The sequence below is a fragment of the Stigmatopora argus genome, chromosome 19 (assembly GCF_051989625.1).
Source record: "Stigmatopora argus isolate UIUO_Sarg chromosome 19, RoL_Sarg_1.0, whole genome shotgun sequence".
Lineage (NCBI taxonomy): Eukaryota > Metazoa > Chordata > Actinopteri > Syngnathiformes > Syngnathidae > Stigmatopora > Stigmatopora argus.
In genome coordinates, this window is record NC_135405.1 from 2,709,771 (window position 1) to 2,729,058 (window position 19,288).

Here is a 19,288-nt window from a genome sequence, read left to right on the forward strand (position 1 = left end):
TTGGTAAAAAATATCTCTTTTATTATGTATTTTATGATGTATCTGTTTCAAAGGAACAATCTCACAGCTCATTCAGTCAGAGGTAAAACCTTGGAACTCAAACAGTTCTTTTCTCGAACATCTCTGACTCAAAATTCCATGAAACCTAGCTCCAAGAATAAAATGAGAATGTAGAAAACAAAAACAAAAAAACACAATTAGAGAAGACGCTCGCACTCAGTGTGCATTTTTAAAACGTTTCATTCCATCGCTGTGTCCATGTGATTCCAATTGTAAGGAAAATGATGATCAAAATATTTAATTTCAATGTGTTTTTGGAGCATTCATTCATGTTGCATCAAGGTTGATTGAAGTCCTCACTCTGATAGACTGGTGGCTGGGAAAAGGGCCTTCATAATTAAGTCTCCCCTCCATTATTTTCTAACACAAAGAGAGAACAAATGTCAGCCTTTAAAACCAATGTCAAAGAAATGCGCTATGAGACTGACATGGATACACATTACATTTAGTTTTAGTCCACATCAGCTATGCATAGGCATGTTTGGAGGCGTGGCCACAATAGGCCCATATGTTAAAATTTCCAGTTACGCTACTATTTGCGAATGGATTGTGGCCGCCTGGACGAACGTGTCTGCTTGCACGGTTGCTCGAGCTTTTGCCAAAGCCGGTATCATTTCTGTGGAGCCACATGGCAATGACAGTGACTCTGACAACGAAGAGAGGGAACCCGGCGTTTTCGATGACTCATTTGGACAATTGTTCAATTTGGACACAGAAAATGAGGACTTTGATGGATTTGTGGGTGATGATGATGTGAGTAAATTGTAAAATGGCTATATAAAGTACAACCGGACTCAGTTTTGATTCTGTTGCCTTTTTAAAAACGTGTTTTTAGCGTGTGTCCGTATGTTTAAGATGGTGTATGTTTTGCCATGCGTGGCTGCCCCTTTAAATGCGGTGCGTCCTGTGTATGTGTCAAATACAGAAATAGCACTCGTTACTGACACTGCGCCTTTCAATGCGGTGCGCCATATAGTCGTGAAAATACGGTACATGAAACAACTTGATTCTCTTTAAATTTCTCTCTATTTATTAAATTGTTTCCTTTCTTTCAAAACTGCAAATCAGTTACTTACCTTTAATAACAATTCCTTCCTTTTGGATCGTGTAGTTCAGCATAACAAAAGGAGCCACAGGAGACTTGGCAATCAATAGCTGGAGGGACATAGAAATATATATATAGTCATATATTCAAAATATACATTCCCGTTTGTGTCATATTCAAAATATACATTCTCGCCAGAATGTAGGAGGGCTTCATGCTTGCTGATCAAAGTGATTGCTTCTATCTGATCATTTGAGTTGCTTAGCCTCTTCACAGCAATGTGTGACTACAGTATTTGGCTCTGGTGTTTGCAGTATAAAAAAATTCTCTTGTGTTGTGGCAGTTCTAAAAGAAACAAACACTGTAAAACTGTTCCTGTCCAAATATCCTGTTCTTATAGTTCAAAGAGAAGTGTTCTGGAGTTTTCAAGGACCCACACAAATACAATCAATAACCAAAAATCAATTCACATAATGAAAATTGTATGGTGTAACATATTGTCTGGAACTCACTCCCCACCTGTCTCTGATGTCCATCAACATACTGCACGATAAAACGTGTATTGACACTGTGACTCCATGTGTTTCCCAAAGCTGCTGTCACCATTCCTGAATCCCCCTCAGGAGCTGTACCAGAACCTGGGAAAGACAAATAAAAACATACCGTATTTTCTCGCCTTTAAGCCGCACCCTGAAAATTGCTTTAAAATCGTGGAATTTTACAATTTCTCTCGTATAAGCCACCCCTTGATTTAAGATGCTGCGTAATGGATCTGGAACAAATGGCGGAACAGACAAACTGTAGAAAACAGATTGTGAGACGGTTGAAGTTGGACTGCAAAAACAACTCGTTAGTTGGGATTAACTGTTTAACTATCAGGCAACTTGTAACTTAAGGCGTGGTGTTTCTGTTCAATAAAAAGCCTGTAAGCTGCAGCCAGGGCAGAACAGCGCGGAGCACGTAGACAGACTGCGAGGTCTGACGGCTGAACCTCCCCCTTTGCAAAGTTAAACAATTTTGCAATCTTACAGGTCAACAGTCTTACTTGAACAAAGAGGTTCAAAGTTCTACCTTAACAGTGGACTGTTTTTGTTTTTACACGGAGTAATTTTGTTTTCTTTCATGAATGATATTATCTTTACTGACCAGCCAGCTGAATGAATGACTCGTCAGTAGTGACACTGATCTGTTCCTCAACACTGTTTTCATGATTAACCGATGATAATGGCTTTCTACTTTAATCTTTCACTTTGAACCCTCGACATCCACTTTTTTACAATTCTGAAGCTTTTCCCCAAATAGTTTTTAGTGTTTTGAAATAGTGTTTATTGGTGCTCCCTCTTGCAAAACAAAAAACCCTGTGACTAGTATTATTTCCAAAATGGCTGACTGTGGGACATTGGGTATATTTACTGAAGTTAACATGAGAACATAACACCTATCCAGGTTAGCACTCACCTTGATTAACTATATGAGTAGTGATCTGGTTAGTCAGGACCACCTGAAGCAGAAAACCATACAAATTAGGCCCTCACACAAATTCTCATTTTTTTCCACTGTTAAATCAATACAGTCAGTTCATTTGAACACCTTGCTATATTACACATTCTCTATAATTTCTAAGTGGGAGAACTTGCAATATAGCAGGGTGTTCAAACGCTTATTGAACTGACTGTATATAGGTCAAAATGTGTGTGACCCAGAATAGGTCTGTCATTTATGAGGTTTGTGATTACATAACAATAAGTTTGAGGCGAAAGATTTTATATATTGAAAGATGCACAACATTCATCATTTTTGCTCGACCTAAAGTGTATAATGCAGGTAATGACATGCATGTGAACAGTATTGCCATTGCAATAGCCTCAGAAATTTTGCGTGTATCTGATATTTGAATTACTACTCGTATTTGATTGGCCAAAATTCTTATGCAATTTAAAAATGCTCACAAAACGATTTTGATGGACTAATTGCACCCTACCACAAAAATCATGTTGAGTGCTGTAGTTACCGACACATATAGACGCTTTTGACAAAGGAAGCAAATAACACAAGAGATTGGGCAGAAACCCACTGTAGCCATTCCTGATGGGTTGCAAAATATGACACAACACCGAAAGTCTCCCAGTCCGCCCGTGTTCGAATCATGTTTTGTTGGCCAAAATATTCTTCACGAGCTACATTGACATGGGGCACATTTTGTTTCAACCGTGCATTTTTGCTTGAATAGGAAAATCTTAACAAATGTGTCACCGTATTTACTCGCATATAAGCCGCACCCTGAAAATTCACTTGACATTTTTGAATTTTACAATTTCTCGCGTATAAGCCGCCCCCTGATTAACAATTTTCACCTCCATATTTATGGTTTCAATAGGGAGTACGAATGTGTTACTTTGAAGGGAAAATCTTCAGAAACATGATCACAAGTGGTATTTCTGAGATACTGCATGAATCAAAAGCACATTATTAGGGTCAATATCATAAGGAAGGGGCGGCCCGGTGGCAAGAGTGGTTCGTGCGTCAACTCCAGGTCATGTCCATCTGTTTGGAGTTTGCATGTTCTCCCCGGGCCTGCGTGGGTTTCCTCCGGGTACTCCGTTTTCCTCCCACATTCCAAAAACATGCATGGTAGGCTGATTGGACAATCTAAATTGCCCCCAGGTATGGGTGTGAGAGTGCATGGTTGTCCATCTCCTTGTGCCCTGGGATGGGATGGCCACCGATTCTGGCCCGGAATCAGCTGGGATAGGCTCCAGCACCCCCCGTAACTCTAATGAAGAGAAAGCGGTTCAGAAAATGAGATGAGATCATAAGGAAGTTAATATGCCTGTCTTTGTAAATGCAAAATATCAAATTATGGCAGCGCCCTAGGTAAGATGGCTGTGCCCCGAGCTAGTAGTGATGGTAACGCAAGTTTTTTCACGTTTTATGTAATACATAGGTTTTTTTTATATCATTCATAGACGTCAAAATAAATGCTGTTTTTTGTTTTATCTGTTTATCTTTTCTCTATTTTGAAATAAATGACCGTATCGGCCGCATTGTCTTGCGTCATGGCGTCACGACGTAATAGCGTCATGGCATCATGACGTTATGGTATTATGGCATTGTCACCTTGCAGTTTCGTGCATGTAGTCTTTTTATGCACATTTAACCCGTACCCTCGATTCAGTCATTATTTTTTGTCCGACAAATGCGGCTTATATGCGAGTAAATACGGTAATACTTTCCCTCACAACAGTTTAGCACAGGGGTCGGGAACCCTTTTGACAAAGAGAGCCACAAACAATTCATATTTTCCAATGTTATTCCTTGTGAGCCATACTACAAATTTAAAAGTCAAAATACATACATGTGTACAAGTGCCTTTTCAATATTTTTTTTTGTAATTTCACCACTTTTAAAGTGAAAAAAAAAAGAATATTTTTTAAAAGATTCTTATACTGTTGCTAATCAATGAGAGGATGCATTCAGAAGAGTCTACTACAAAAAAAATGAAGATTAAAGCAGTTATAGATGTAATATCTCAGTTCTGTCACCAGGGATTTCCATATTTTAGCTCACAGGTTAGCAAAGAGCCAGATGCACCCATCAAAAGAGCCACATGTGGCTCCCGAGCCATAGGTTACCTACCTCTGGTTTAGCAGATGCACAAAATACTCATGCCAAAGGAAAATGTGAAGTGAAAGAAAGGAAAATGCAGCCTTCTCCCATCTGAAAGCAAATTGCGTAGAACTTACAGGAATGTTGAATTGATGGGCCAAATATTTAAGTGTGGTGGATTCTTGTCCCAGCAGGTTGCTACGGTGTATAAGGTTGCCTGGCAACGTTGTGTCAAATTCCTTTCTAACTACTGAAGCAACTGAGTCGAGAATAATCAAGCCAGCTCTGGTTGAGATGATTATCTCCTCCAATCTCTCCAATCTGACAGTTAAAGTAGAGATAAATACATAAACCCATAAAATTTTGTTCCACTTCAAAATTGCGTACCACATGTTGACAAAAAGTTTTACTTTTTATATCGTTATGTCGGAAGCCTGAAATGATAAAGGTTAAAAAGTTCAAGGGGGGCCAAATAGTTTCACAAGGCATTGTATATAAACAGACATTATAACGAAGTAAAACGAAAAAAAGGTGGAATTTTGTTTTATTTTGAAATCAAGGCTACTCGCGTCTGGCGAAAAAATGCAGACGGCAGCGCACCGACCTCACTAAGATGGCCGTGCCCCGACCTCGCTAGGATGGCTGCGCCCCGACTTCACTAAGATGGCCATGCCCTGAGCGAGCAGTGACGGGAACGTTTTGCGTTTCATGCAAGATATGTTTTTTTTATGAATTTCATTCATAGACATCAATTTTTTTTGTTTAGCCTTTTATCTGTTTATCTTTTCTCTATTTTGAAATAATTGACCGTATCGGCATTCGCTTGCGTCGTGATGTCACGGCGCACGCTTGGACGCGATGTTTTTTTTTTTACATCATCGTGTCGCGACATCGTGTCACAGCGCCGTCAAATTGCAGTATTTTTGCAAGTCATGTTTTAAGCAGTACCCTCGATTCAGTCATATTTTTTTTGTCCGACCAAAGGGGCTTATATGCGAGTAAATACGGAAGATTATATTAGAACTTTATTTCATCCCATATTCGGGAAATTTCCTTGGTTGCAGTAGCAAGACAGACACAGAAGACATTGTAGACCTAGGTAAAAACTGGAGCCACACACAGGAAGTCACCAAGGTGGGGACCTTCTGCAGACTTAGGCTGAGGTTAAATAGGCAGAATCACTCTTTCAAGCTGATCCGTACAGTCCATCAGTACTCTGGAGGTGATCATCTTCCTTGCCTAGATTCTCCTAAACTGTCCTATCACCTGATCAGCAGCAGTGGAGAGGCCGGTGGGGGGCTTCAAAGCACACAAGCACCGACAGCTCCTCCATCTGACCGGGCAGAGATCTCCCTCTCCCATAACAATGATGGAATGCTCGGTATGGAGCGTTGCCTCTTCTCCCGGCCAGCACTATCGTCCACTGCTCAGTGTATGTATGTGTATAAATGTGTGTATATATATGTTTGTGTGTGTATGTATGTATGTGTGTGTATGTATGTATGTGTATGTATGTGTGTATGTATGTGTGTATGTATGTATGTATGTGTGTATGTGTGTATGTGTGTGTGTGTATGTATGTATGCATGTATGTATTGGATTGGATAACTTTATTCATCCCGTATTCGGGAAATTTTGTTGTCACAGTAGCAAGAGGGTGAGGATGCAGGAATAGGGAAGGCATTTTAGACATAAATAGATAGGTAAAAGTAAGTTAATAAATAAATACATGAATAAATATATAAATAAATAAGCGTGTTGCTTAGCACATATATACATACACACACATAAATATACATGCATGCATACGGTAGGTCTCAACACTCAGCCATTTTTTTGTTAAAGAGCCTGACAGCTGATGGGAGGAAGGATCTGCGGAAGCGCTCCTTCCTGCAATGAGGGTGCCGCAGTCTATTGCTAAAGGAGCTTCGGAGGGACTCCACAGACTCATGCAGGGGGTGGGAGGTGCTGTCCATGATGGACATCATCCTGGTCAGCATTGTCCGCTCTCCCACTTCCTCCACAGAGTCCAGAGGACAGCCCAGAACAGAGCTGGCCCTCCTGACCAGCTTATTCAGCCTGTTCCTGTCCCTCTCCGTGCTCCCGCATCCCCAACAGAGCACTGCATAAAACACTGTAGATGCCACCACAGTGTCGTAGAAAGTCCTCAGCAGTGTCCTGCACACTCCAAAGGAACGTAGACTCCTCAGTAGGTAGAGGCGGCTCTGGCAACTTTTGTACAGGGCATCTATGTTTGTGGACCAATCTAGTTTGTTGTTGAGGTGAACACCCAGGTACTTAAAATTCTCCACGATTTCAATGTCTGTACCCTGGATGTTCACCTGAGTGGTCTGTTGAGGATTCCTCCGAAAATCGATGACCATTTCCTTTGTCTTACTGGTGTTGATGTAGGGGTGGTTTTGCCTACACCAGTCAACAAAGGCTGTGATGACTCCCCTGTATTCCAGGTCGTTCCCGTCCGTCACTCGTCCAATAATAGCGGTGTCGTCAGAGAACTTCTGGAGGTGGCAGGTGTCTGTATTGTTGGAAATCCGATGTGTAGAGGGAGAAGAGGAGTGGGGAGAGCACTGTGCCTTGTGGGGCCCCCGTGCTGCAAGCTACCACATCAGACATACAGTCCTGGAGTCTCACATATTGTGGTCTGTCAGTGAGGAAGTCGATGATCCATGCGGCTAGGTGGTTCCTTACTCCAGCCTCTTCCAGTTTCCCTCTCAGTAGGACCGGCTGAATGGTGTTGAACGCACTGGAGAGATCAAAAAACATCATTCTCAGCGTGCTTCCCGTGTTCTCCAGGTGTGAAAGAGACCTGTGCATCAGGTAGGTGGTAGCATCTTCCACACCAATACCTGGACGATAGGCGAACTGCAGAGGGTCCAGCTCTGCATTCATCAGGGGGCTGAGGTGATTGAGGATGATTCTCTCCAATGTCTTGATCAGGTGAGAGGTTAATGCTACCGGCCTGAAGTGGTTTGGCTCCCTGGGGTACGCAGTCTTAGGAACTGGGACCACACAGGAAGTTTTCCACAAGGTGGGGACCTTCTGCAGACTGAGGCTGAGGTTGAAAATATGCAGAATCACTATACCAAGCTGATTCGCACACTCTCTCAGTAGTCTGGAGCTGAGGCCGTCTGGACCGGTAGCCTTCCTTGCCTCGATCTTCTTTAGCTGTTTTATCACCTGATCGACAGTTGCTTCTGGTCTGGGGGGTCAGGGGAGTGGGGGCAGGACTGAATCTGTTAAAGAACTGATTCAGTTCATTGGCCCACTCCCTGCCGCCAGACTCCGGGTCTCTCTCGCTGTTGCCTCCATGGCCCGAAATAGTCCTCAAGCTCCTCAAGCTTTTTGGTGTTGCCTCTCTGGAGTTGGTTCTCCAGCTTCCTCCTGTAGATGGTCTTACCCTTCCTTATCTCTCTCTTCAGCTCCTTCTGGACCATTTTCAGGCTCCCTTTCTCCCCAGACCTAAAAGCCCTCTTCTTCTTGTTCAGGAAGGCCCTTAGATCCCTGGTGACCCACGGCTTATTGTTGGAGAAACAACGGACCTTCTTGGAGGGTACAATGTTCTCAACACAGAAGTTAATATAATCTGTGATGCAGTGGGTCAAGCTGTCAATGTCATTACCATGTGAATTGCACAGCACCTCCCAGTCGGTGGTCTCAAAACAGTCCCTCAGTACCATGCTGGTCTCCTCGGTCCATCTTTGTATGATCCTCGTGGTAGGTTTTATTTTCCTCACCATAGGGATGTAGGTGGGGATCAGATGGACCAGGTTGTGGTCTGAGCGGCCCAGTGGGGGGAGGGGGACTGAGCTGTATGCCTCCTTTGTGTTGGCATACAGCAGGTCCAGAGTTTTTTGTTCCCTGGTGTGGCACTTCACATACGGAGTGAAGGTGGGCAGAGTAGAAGCCAAGGGAGCATGGTTAAAATCACCAGAGATATATGGAATAGACAAACTTGCCTCTTTTATACAATTATTGTCCCAAATTAAACACATTATCAATAAGATGCCATTGACGGCGGTAGACGTCCGATTCATGTTGACTGAGGTGCAGATGCTATTTCTTTTATTAGAGCTCCATCGAGTGGATCTATAACGCAACAGTCAACATGAATCGGACGTCTACCGCTGTCAATGGCAGCCAGACGCCCGGGTACCGATCTTGCGAGCAAATCCCGCGACGAATAACATGTACAGATGCCAATAATACGCAATTTATTGATAATTTTGAAAGCGAATCCGGGAGCGAGCGAGCAAATCCGGCGACAAATAACATGTCCACGCACGCCAATAATACGCAATTTATTGATAATTTTGAGAGCGAGCCTCCCACTCTTCGTAAAGCTGTGTTCGCCATCTATCATCCATTGTTCCCATGTCGCTCGCAACTTTGAACGGCGGGTGGTGCCGATGTACAGTGGTTGGAGTTCTTTAGTTAAGCCTCCGGGAATGACGGCAAGCTCAGAGTTCATTTGCTTGACTTGGTTTTTCACCGCTGCTGTGAGATGGGCACACATGGAGTCGCAAATCAAGAGTGACGGCTAGGCATGGAAAAAGCCATCCGGTCTCTTAACATACACTTCACTTAGCCAATCTCTCATTTTCTCCTCGTCCATCCAGCCCCTTTGGTTTGCTTTCACGATGACGCCGGCTGGAAACTTTTCTTTCGGCAGCGTCGAAGCGAGCGAGCGAGCGAATCCGGCGACGAATAACATGTCCACACACGCCAATAATACGCTACTTATTGATAATTTTGATATTAGATATTTAGATATTAATGCTCTTACATTGTCAATGCAATTACAAACTCTCTCTCTCATGATTATAATTTTGAGAGCGAGAGATTACCTGGTTGATCGCTTTCAACAGTAAACTCTCTCTCATGATTATAATTTTGAGAGCGAGCGAATCCGGCGACAAATTGTCCGTTCAACAAAATGTCCGGCGCCGAAGCTGGCGACAAATTGTCCGTCGACCAAACGTCCGTTTGACGAAACGTCCGGTCGATGAACTGTCCGTCGACCAAACGTCCGTTCGACCAAACGTCCGGGGACAAAGTGTCCGTCGACCAAGTGTCCGTCGACAAAACGTCCGGGTACCCTTTGGAGCCGTTCAGGCGTGCCTCCGCTGTCATGCACGCGGGATCAGCCGTGAGCAGTGGACGATAGTGCCTGGAGAAGAGGCGACGCGCCAGACCGAGCATTCCATCATTGCTATGGGAGCGTGAGATCTTTCTCCGGTCAGATGGAGGAGCTGTCAGTGCTTGCCGGGATGCAACGGCCTCTCCGCTGCTGCTGATCGGGTGATAGGACAGTTTAGGAGGATCTCGACAAGGAAGATGATCAGCTCCAGACTACTGAGGGACTGTGCGGATCAGCTTGAAAGAGTGATTCTGCATATTTAACCTCAGTCTCGGTCTGCACAAGGTCCCCATCTTCCTGTGTGTGGCTCCAGTTTTTTACCTAGGTGTACAATGTCTTCTGTGTCTGTGCTTGCTACTGTCTTGCTACTGCAACCAAGGGAATTTCCCGAATACGGGATGAAATAAAGTTCTAATCTGATCTAATCTAATCTAATATTTGTTGCTTAAAGTCAAAACCATGCTGTACCTGCAGAGAACATCTTGGCAGGTCATCTCCCTGAAAATATGGACTCTACTTGCCATTTGCAGGACTTTATCCTTACATTTGTAGTAGTCTGTGAACCTGTTCTCTGCAATCTCCACCAACCTGGTACAACACAGTAATACAGTAATACCGTCTATATGAGTTGACATGAGTATGATCAAATGATATTTTATAATGAATTTGTAAATATTTCACCCTCTAATGTATGTCAAAGCTTGAAATATAAACGAATGATTATTTGTGTTTGTTTTGCTTCGTTATAGTAAAATTTACCTCTCAGCAGAGAAAGCTGATTCTGTATCAATGTAGATGACACTGCGGTCTAAGCCGCCCAACTCCTTTGGCAGGGTGGCCACAACACTCAGCATCAAACAGAATTGAGTCTTCCCACAGCCAGAAGGCCCTGTCACCTGTGAATAGTAAGAAAACAGTATCTACAGTGTGATATAAAAGAAAAACCCAAAACCACGATAATCCATGACCTATTAAGGAAAGACTAACAGGCATTAGAGGCCCAGCTGGTGAATGGTTAGTGCATCAGCCTCACAGTTCTGGAGTCGAGAGTACAATCCCAGGTCAGTCCTACCTGTGTGGAGTTTGGATGTTCTCCCTGGGCTTACGTGGGTTTTCCCCAGGTACTACGGTTTCTTCCCACATCTCAAAAACATGCAGGGTAGGCTGGTTGAACACTCAATTACCCCTCGGTACGATTGAGCGTGAATGGTTGTGCATCTCCTTGTGCCCTGCAATTGGCTGACGACCGATTCAGGGTGTCCCCTGCCTGTTGCCCGTAGTTAGCTCGGACAGGCTCCAAAACCCCCCATGACCCTTGTGAGGATAAGCGGTTCAGAAAATGAATGAAAGAATTACAGGCATTAACCATGTCTTGGTGAGAATATGGGAATGTGTTAATGAGCTATGTCGAAGAAGAACTTCTGTTAGCATGTTGAACAAAGAATGCATTTACAGTCTTCCCACGAGTATCACGACTTCACTGAAAGTGAATTCACTTCTTTGCAATTTTATTCTGCTATTGATTATTTAAAAAATATATTTTTTAAACAATTTTTTTAAGGTCATAAAAATCCCCGCTGAAACTCAGAGGCGGAAGCCACTTCCCTGTCTTCTGCTTGCTACTAGGACTCAGCACTGAAGAAAAAAATGGTAGTACAGTCGTACCTCGTCATACGACCGCTCGTCATACGACATGCTCGTCTTACGACGGAAATTTCGATTGAATAATAGAAATCCACTAGTCTTAAATTCTTTGATTTACCTCTGTTATGCTTCCACAGGGAAGACCTCCTCGTAGCACTTTGTCCAGAGCAGGTATTGATGTTGAGAACCAAGAATCTAAGTTGTACTTCCACAGCGCCAAGGTCTGTCAGAAAAAGCATATATTCTAAAGCAAGTATACTATGGTTCTAGATGCTTCATTAATCACGAATTTGCCTTTCATCATTGTATAATGTTTGAAACAACTGGTTTATTTATATATTAGATTACTGTATTTTCCGCACTATAAGGCGCACCTAAAAGCCTCCAATTTTTTCAAAAGCTGACTATGCACCTTATATATGGACCAATATTAAAATTGTTATCACGATAAAATAAAAAAATCAATCGATATCAGTCGATAGGGTACATCATCCTCTACAGGTCTCGCAACTACGGTAAGCAGCCTGCGAATTCATTTCCCCCGTGCGTGGTTCATGCTGGGATATGTAGTTGTTTTGTAATACACCCAGTATGAAGGCAAGCACACGAATTCGGTGTTCACCGCCATTCCGAGTGGATTGACAGAAGAACTCCAGCTGCTAGATTGGCGTCAACAAAGCATTCAAAGCTAGACTGATAACTATATATTATATATGGATCAATATTAATCCGCAACAGGTCTCGCAACTAGCCTAAGCAGCCAGAGACTCCATTTTCCCCTGTGCGCGGTGCATAGTGGGAAATATAGTTCTTTTGTCAATCCACAGGGTATGACAGCGAGCACACTAATTCGGTGTTCGCCGTCATTCCGAATGGATTGAAAGAAGAACTCCAGCCGCTAGATTGGCGTCAACAGAGCATTCAAAGCTAGACTGCGAACTATATATTATATATGAGCCGCAACAGGTCTTGCAACTCTATTCGCCCAGCTGTTCAATTCGGACACTGAAGACGAAGAATGTGCGAAGTCCTAGGTCCAACTCCCAGATGAAACCTTCTTTCTTGAAAATTGATACCCTCTTAAATGGCAAGCGGTCTGAGGTCAAACTCCTGGACTAACCATTGTTTCTTCAAAGTTTTAACTTGAAGGGTATTCATCACCTAGGTCACCTTTTTAGAAAGAAAAAGGTTAAGTACCTCAAATGTATGGCTTGTTCGTCTAGTTTTATGATTCTTGCTTGAGTGTGAGAGGTCTCGGCTCCAATTCCCAGACAAGCTGTCTTTTCTTGAAATGACTAACTTGAAGGGGCTTGGTAAGTTGGTCACCATTTGAGAACCAAAGAGTCAATCAAATGGTATGTCTGGCTCGTTGGTCTAGTGTAGGGGTAGGGAACCTATGGCTCGGGAGCCACATGTGGCTCTTTTGATGGGTGCATCTGGCTCTTTGCTAACCTGTGAGCTAAAATATGGAAATTGCTGGTGACAGAACTGAGATATTACATCTAGAACTGCTTTAATATTCATTTTTTTGCAGTAGACTCCTTTGGAATGCATCCGCTCATTGATTAGCAACAGCATAAGAATCTTTAAAAAAATATTCAGTTTTTTCCACTTTAAAAGTGGGGAAATTCCCAATTTTTTTTTGAAAAGGCACCCGTTTAAATGTATGTATTTTGACTTTTAAATTCGTAGTATGGCTCCCAAGGAATAACATTGGAAAATATGAATTGTTTGTGGCTCTCTTCGTCAAAAAGGTTCCCGACCCCTGGTCTAGTGGTATGATTCTCGCTTTGGGTGTGAGAGGTCCTGGGTCCAACTCCCGGACGAGGCATGCTTTCCAGAAATGTATACCTTGAAAGGGATTTTGCCTATTGGTCTCCATTTGAGAACCCAAAGGTCCAAGATCTGGCATGTTTGGCTCATTGTTCTAGTAGTATGATTCTCGCTTTGGGTGTCAGAAGTCCGGGTTCCAATTCCCAGATGATCCCTACTTACCGTATTGTGCCGTTTAATATACCCGGGTATATTAAATGATTTTTGCTTTTTTGAGCCTTGAGTCAGACTTTATTCAGGAGTAAGTAGTAGTTACTAGTCGGACAAAGACTCCGAATAGCTGTCAGCAACAGACTTTCTCTTACCCCGCCACGGCATAAAGAGTGCGTAGTGGATCGTACCTTCCCGTTTGTGCGCCATTTAATATACCCCTGCCGTTTAATATACCCGGGTATATTAAATGGGGGGGGGGGTATATTAAACAGCAAAATACGGTACTTGAAATTTCAACCTTTAATGGTCTTGGCACATTGGTCGCCATTTGAGAACCAAAAAGTCACAGAAATGCCTGGCTATGTCTGGCTTGCTGGTGTAGTACAGGGGTGGGCAAACTATTCCAGAAAGGGCCGCAGTGGGTGCGGGTTTTCATTCCAACCCATAAAGAGGACATCTTTTCACCAATCTGGTATCCTACAAGGTGCTCAGGTGCTTCTTGTTTTCTGCAGAAATCTCATTGGTCAAAGTGTCTGTGCTGGATCGGTTGGAACAAAAACCTGCACCCACACCGGCCTTCGAGGACCGGTTTGCCCATCCCTGGTCTAGTGGTATGATTCTTGCTAAGGGTGCGAGAGGTCCTGGGTCAAACTCCCGGATGAGGCATTCTTTCTTGAAATTGAAACCTTGAAGGGGTATGGCACATTGGATACCATTTGAAAATCAAAAGGTCAACAAACTGGTATGTATGTCAGTGAGGGTATGGGTAAACCGGTCCTAAAGGGCCGCTGTGGGTGCAGGTTTTTGTTCCAACCAATATAGCACAGACAGTTTAACCAATTAGATTTCTGCAGAAAACAAGAAGCACCTGACTGCAATCCACTGATTTCACTTGTAGGACACCAGATTGGTGAAAAGTTGCCCTCTCAACGCTCTGGGTTGGAATTAAAACCCAGACCCACTGCGGCCATTTGTGGAATAGTTTGCCCAACCCTGGGCTAGTAGTATGATTTCCATTTAAAAGGCAAGCGGTCTCAGTCACAACTCCCGGATGAGCCCTCGTCTCTTGAAAGTATTAACTTGCAGGTGATTTTGCACATTGTTCACCATTTGAGAACAAAGAAGTCAGATAAATGTTATATCTGGCTCGTTGGTCTAGTGCTATGATTCTCGCTTTGGTTTAGAGAAGTCCCGGGTCCAACTCCCGGATGAAACCTTCTTTCTTGAAATTGATACCTCGAAGGGGGGTTGGCACATCATAGATGAGGAATGAACTGATAAAGTGAGATTAACATGTTTCTTTTGTGATTACAGTTGAACAAGGTCGGTCATATTGTGAATATGGACGTCAACAGCTGAATGTTATAGTGCCTCATTGTGTACGTGAAAGCACGCACGGTTCACCCACGTGAACAACATTGAGTTATTATTTGAGTTATTATTTGAGTTATTAATGTTATTGTTATTGCTTTGCACTATTACGAGTGTTACTTTATTATGATTGCGCTAACGTTTAATGTAACAACATCAGAATGTTTTTTACGTGTTTACTGAATGGAGGAAAAGTTTCCCTCCACTGTGATATAAATGTTGCACTTACATGTTATACCTTGCTGTTGTTAAAAGAGAAAATACTAATACTTTACCTCGGAAAAAATAATAAAACAGTTGTTTATTCATTTTGGGAGTGAATGGCATTGTCAGAAAGCTGATTTGCAATCTATTAATAAAGTTTGACTGACCTATCTGACTGTTTTGTTGACATTCCCTTTAACCGTCTAAAGGATGCATATTAACGCAACTCCAGCCTTTATTGTAGCGACTTATAATGCGGTGCGACTTATATCTGGATAAAGTTTTAAAATATGTCATTCATTGAAGGTGCACCTTATAGTGTGGAAAATGCGGTACATCAAAAATGAATTACAGTACAGAAATACCTTGAGATACGTGCTTAATGCTTAGTGTCCAATCAGCCTGCCATGTTTTTGGAATGTGGGAGGAAACCGGAGTACCCGGATGAAAGCCATGGAGGCCCACGGAGAACATGCAAACTCCACACAGCTGGACATGACCTGGATTCGAACCCAGGACCCCAGAGCTGTGAGGCTGACGCGCTAACCACTCACGACCGCGGGCCACACGGAATTTTGTTTTATGTCATATTCACGAATGTACAATCATTTCCTTTCAAAAAAGGAAGTAACGTAGTACAACCAGGAAGTGTGTCCATACTGGTCTAGGGTTCACCAAGTCTCTGGGTGCAATAATAGCATGTGATTCACATTACGCAGGTATCAAGGCTGATATTTTAATGATCGACCGAAAGACCTTCGATCAGCCTTAACAACTATTGGAATGTGCTGACATGGTATACGCTACGAATCTATCTTTGCTACTCGCACCTGGCCAGTCAGAGCAATTCACCACCTACTCACAAAGTAACAAATACCTATCTCGACGTTATGATCTTCAATGCGAAAATGTGACATTATTCAGTAGACAGACGGTAGCACGGAGAGAGAGAGAGAGAGGACAGGAGAGAGACTTGGTTGAATGCAACGTGCTCATAACAAAATAAACTTTAAATCTAACTTAAATGAACATAGATTACTATACACACACTTAAAATAAGTTTTAATCCTATGTTAGGCTAAATCTAAACCTTGTGCGATAACCAAGGCAAAGATGTTAATGTATTCCATTGCGGCTTTCCAGTTCGAACTTCCTGGCTTCTCTATGCCTCAGACCCGTGTGTTCCTTTTTTTAAATTATCGAACCAGGCATGACTCACTTTGAAGGGTTCATCTTTTTCAGATACTTGCTTTGCTTTCATGTCCATGTATATTCCGCTGGCTTTTTCGCAGATTATCGACTCGGTCATGCTATCTCCTGCTAACTGTTTATCTTTTAACCATTATAAAAGAATGCTCTACATCTCGTTATGAATGTCACTGCGCAGCTTGGAAATGATGGTTATTTTTCCATTAATTTTGCATTGATTAATGCAAAAAATCCAACCTGTACGACCAGTGCTCGTAGATATCTTTAGGCAAGGGAGATGCGGCGAGAAAGACAGAGCGATGCTGTTCTCCTAAGCAGCCTCTCGCATACTCGCCCACTTGGCGGCAGCATTGGGAACCCTCTAGTATGCTCGTATCTCAAAATTGTCTCGTATCTCAAGGCAAAAATGTACTCTGAATTTTCCTCGTATCTCAAATTTCTCGTATGTTGGGACACTCGTGTGTCAAGGTATTACCTTGATAATATACCTCAATGCTATGGTCAGTAAATCCCACAAGAGTTATTCGAAGTCTCAGACACTTGGACACGTACTGGAGTCCAGCTTCTCAGTTGCATGTCGTGTGGGCTCAGTATAGTGAGATTGTAAAGTAAGAATCAATGCATCAGCGACAATTTCAAAATAAAATAACGAATATGGGAAATGTATTGACGTTTGCGGCGATTTCGTAACTTGGATCTTGTTTTCGTATCTTAAGGCACTCATTTTCACAGAAAAAGCTTTCGTAACCTGAAAATTTCATAAGTAGAGGTATGACTATTTTTTCCCGCTGGTGGCCAGGCTCGATAATAAAAAAAAACAAAGCGAAGTAAAAAAATATATTCAAAAAGCAAATTTCAAAATAATTTAATCAGAAAAACAGATTACAAAAATAATTAAGAAAACAACCTCAGAAAATAAATTATGTATAAAAACAGCATTAAAAAAAATAAATCATTCAAAAGACCTCCCTCAAAAGAAATTTGAAAAACGGTCAGGGCTTTTATTTTTTAAATGAATGTGAATTTAAAGCGAAGCTCAAGGACAGCTTCTTCCCAAGAGCTGTCACCATACTCAACTCGAGTTCTGCATCAAGACTTATTACTACTACTTATTTATTATGTTAACCACTTATTTATCTATCACAATTTATTATTTATTTATCATTATTATATATTGATTATCTGTGTTTGTTTGTTTGTTTGTTGTTGAGTGCATAGACTCATCGAGAGGTGCGCTCTCAACAACTTGGTGCTGAAGGTCTCCAATACCCTGGAACTCATCCTGGACTTCAGACAGAACAAGGCCGGTCCGCTCTCCTGATCTCACTTGGACTACTTATTTTTTTCTTATTTATTGATTATTTATTTGTCTGTTTGTGCACAACGTGGTGAAAGCTTTAACTTTCATTGTACAGTGGTACCTCGACACGAGTAAAATTTCGGGGAAATATTTATCTTTAGATACAAGACAAATTTTGATATACGAGCATAGAGTGGATGCGAGAGGCTGCTCATAAGAACATCATGGGCACTGTGTTTCTGGTCGCAACTCCCTTGTGTAATGTCTCTACGAGCACTGGGCGGAGCGTTGCATTTTTTCAGTGTTTTTCCCCCTGTCGCTAATACGAGAGGAGTACTACTTCCCGGGCAAGTTGGCAAGTGGTCGTGCGTTGTCCTATTGTGAGGACATTTGTGTGCATCGTTTTCTGAATATTTTGAAGGGAATACAAAAGCAAACAATCCTCAATAGGTTGCATCTGAAAGTCAGGGTGGAGGCGGGGCAAATAGAGCCAACCCGAGAACAAAAGTATAAAAATTTAAAACAAAATTAGAATTAGGTTTAGTGTGAGCTTAGATTGAATTTATTTTTGAGTGTGTCTGGATCGTAATCCAAGTTCATTTAAAATTTGTTTATGTTATGAGTGCATTGCCATGCAAAAAGTCTCCCTCCCTCTCTCTGTCTTTCTCGCTCTCCCCTCCGCGAAATCCGTCTAATTAGTACTATTCAACCACTAGCTATTTGTTACTTTGTTAATAGATGCAAATTAGAACAAATAAAGATGTTTTTGTTTTGTTTCCATTAATGCATAAGTAGAGGTATGACTATTTTTTTTCCCACTGGCTGCCAGAAAAAAACAAAAAGCAAATTAAACAAATTAATTTAAAAACAAACTTCAAAATAAATTAATCAGAAAAACTGAGATAAAAAAAAAATCAAAAAACAACTCATAAAATATATTATATAGTATATTTAGTATAAAAACAGCATTTCAAAAAATAATTATTACTTTTATTTTTACAGTGAATGCAATACGCTTGGGTAGTATACATGGCCACGCTAATTTAACCAGCCAGCACAGAGGTAAATTAGAGTTTCTGGGAAAGCTTTAAAAACACACCGTGGTGAATGGTGGAGCAATGACTCTGCTCACAGTCTCCAACATCCCGATTGTTTTCTGGTAACTCAACCCTGCTGCGTACATAACTTCAAATGAAGTGTGCGTCAATAGATCCTGTGGAGGAATTATAGGTTGAATGAGACATTAATTTCCATTAATGCATACATTTTGTGTCAACACGTGGAAGTGTAGAATTATAGCCGAATGGTTATTTCGCGATGAGAAAGACGAGTATCATAAGAGAATCATGTTAGCTAGGTTGGTCTATGCCATACGCCTGCAGGTGTCGTACTCTGTGGCCAAAACTGTACATATTCATTGTTTACAAAATTGTTTTAGGTAAACAAAACGTACCTTACAACTTTCTATTTTGTGTCGTTTTAGTTGGTCGGTTAACTCAGGAGAAATGCCTGCCCGCTTCAATGATCTTGACGTCATCTCTATCTTTCGGGGAATTATTCTATAGACATAAGAATGATTTTCAAACTTATCTTAGAGTACCGCCATGACTTAACCATTCTTCTTCGGTTGTTAAAAAAAATACTCTGTGTTTTTGTGATGTACAATGTCGCCCTCTACTGGTATGTAGGGCGACAGCAGCCAAGT

At 42.0% G+C, this 19,288-nt stretch overlaps 1 protein-coding gene across 1 annotated transcript; it reads right to left on the bottom strand.

Annotated features, from left to right (window-relative positions):
* Positions 1 to 19,250, bottom strand: rad51b (RAD51 paralog B). Its single transcript, XM_077587899.1, has 10 exons — positions 19,037 to 19,250; positions 18,683 to 18,796; positions 11,632 to 11,736; positions 10,629 to 10,765; positions 10,338 to 10,457; positions 4,849 to 5,032; positions 2,564 to 2,606; positions 1,625 to 1,743; positions 1,137 to 1,215; positions 1 to 420 (listed from the first exon to the last, which is right to left on the bottom strand). The coding sequence occupies exons 1-10, from the start codon at positions 19,118 to 19,120 to the stop codon at positions 398 to 400; spliced, it is 1,008 nt and encodes a 335-aa protein (XP_077444025.1). The 5' UTR covers positions 19,121 to 19,250; the 3' UTR covers positions 1 to 397.
* Positions 19,251 to 19,288: the final 38 nt, after the last annotated feature.

What these genes read in the sequence shown, in the direction of transcription:
- rad51b (XM_077587899.1), bottom strand. Translation starts at nt 19,120, where the DNA reads ATGACGTCAAGATCATTGAAGCGGGCAGGCATTTCTCCTGAGTTAACC. An exon ending in TCAGCTTTCTCTGCTGAGAG is followed by an intron (nt 10,458 to 10,628) that starts GTAAATTTTACT and finishes GTGTTGTACCAG; the next exon opens with GTTGGTGGAGATTGCAGAGA. An exon ending in TACTCATATAGTTAATCAAG is followed by an intron (nt 1,744 to 2,563) that starts GTGAGTGCTAAC and finishes TGTCTTTCCCAG; the next exon opens with GTTCTGGTACAGCTCCTGAG.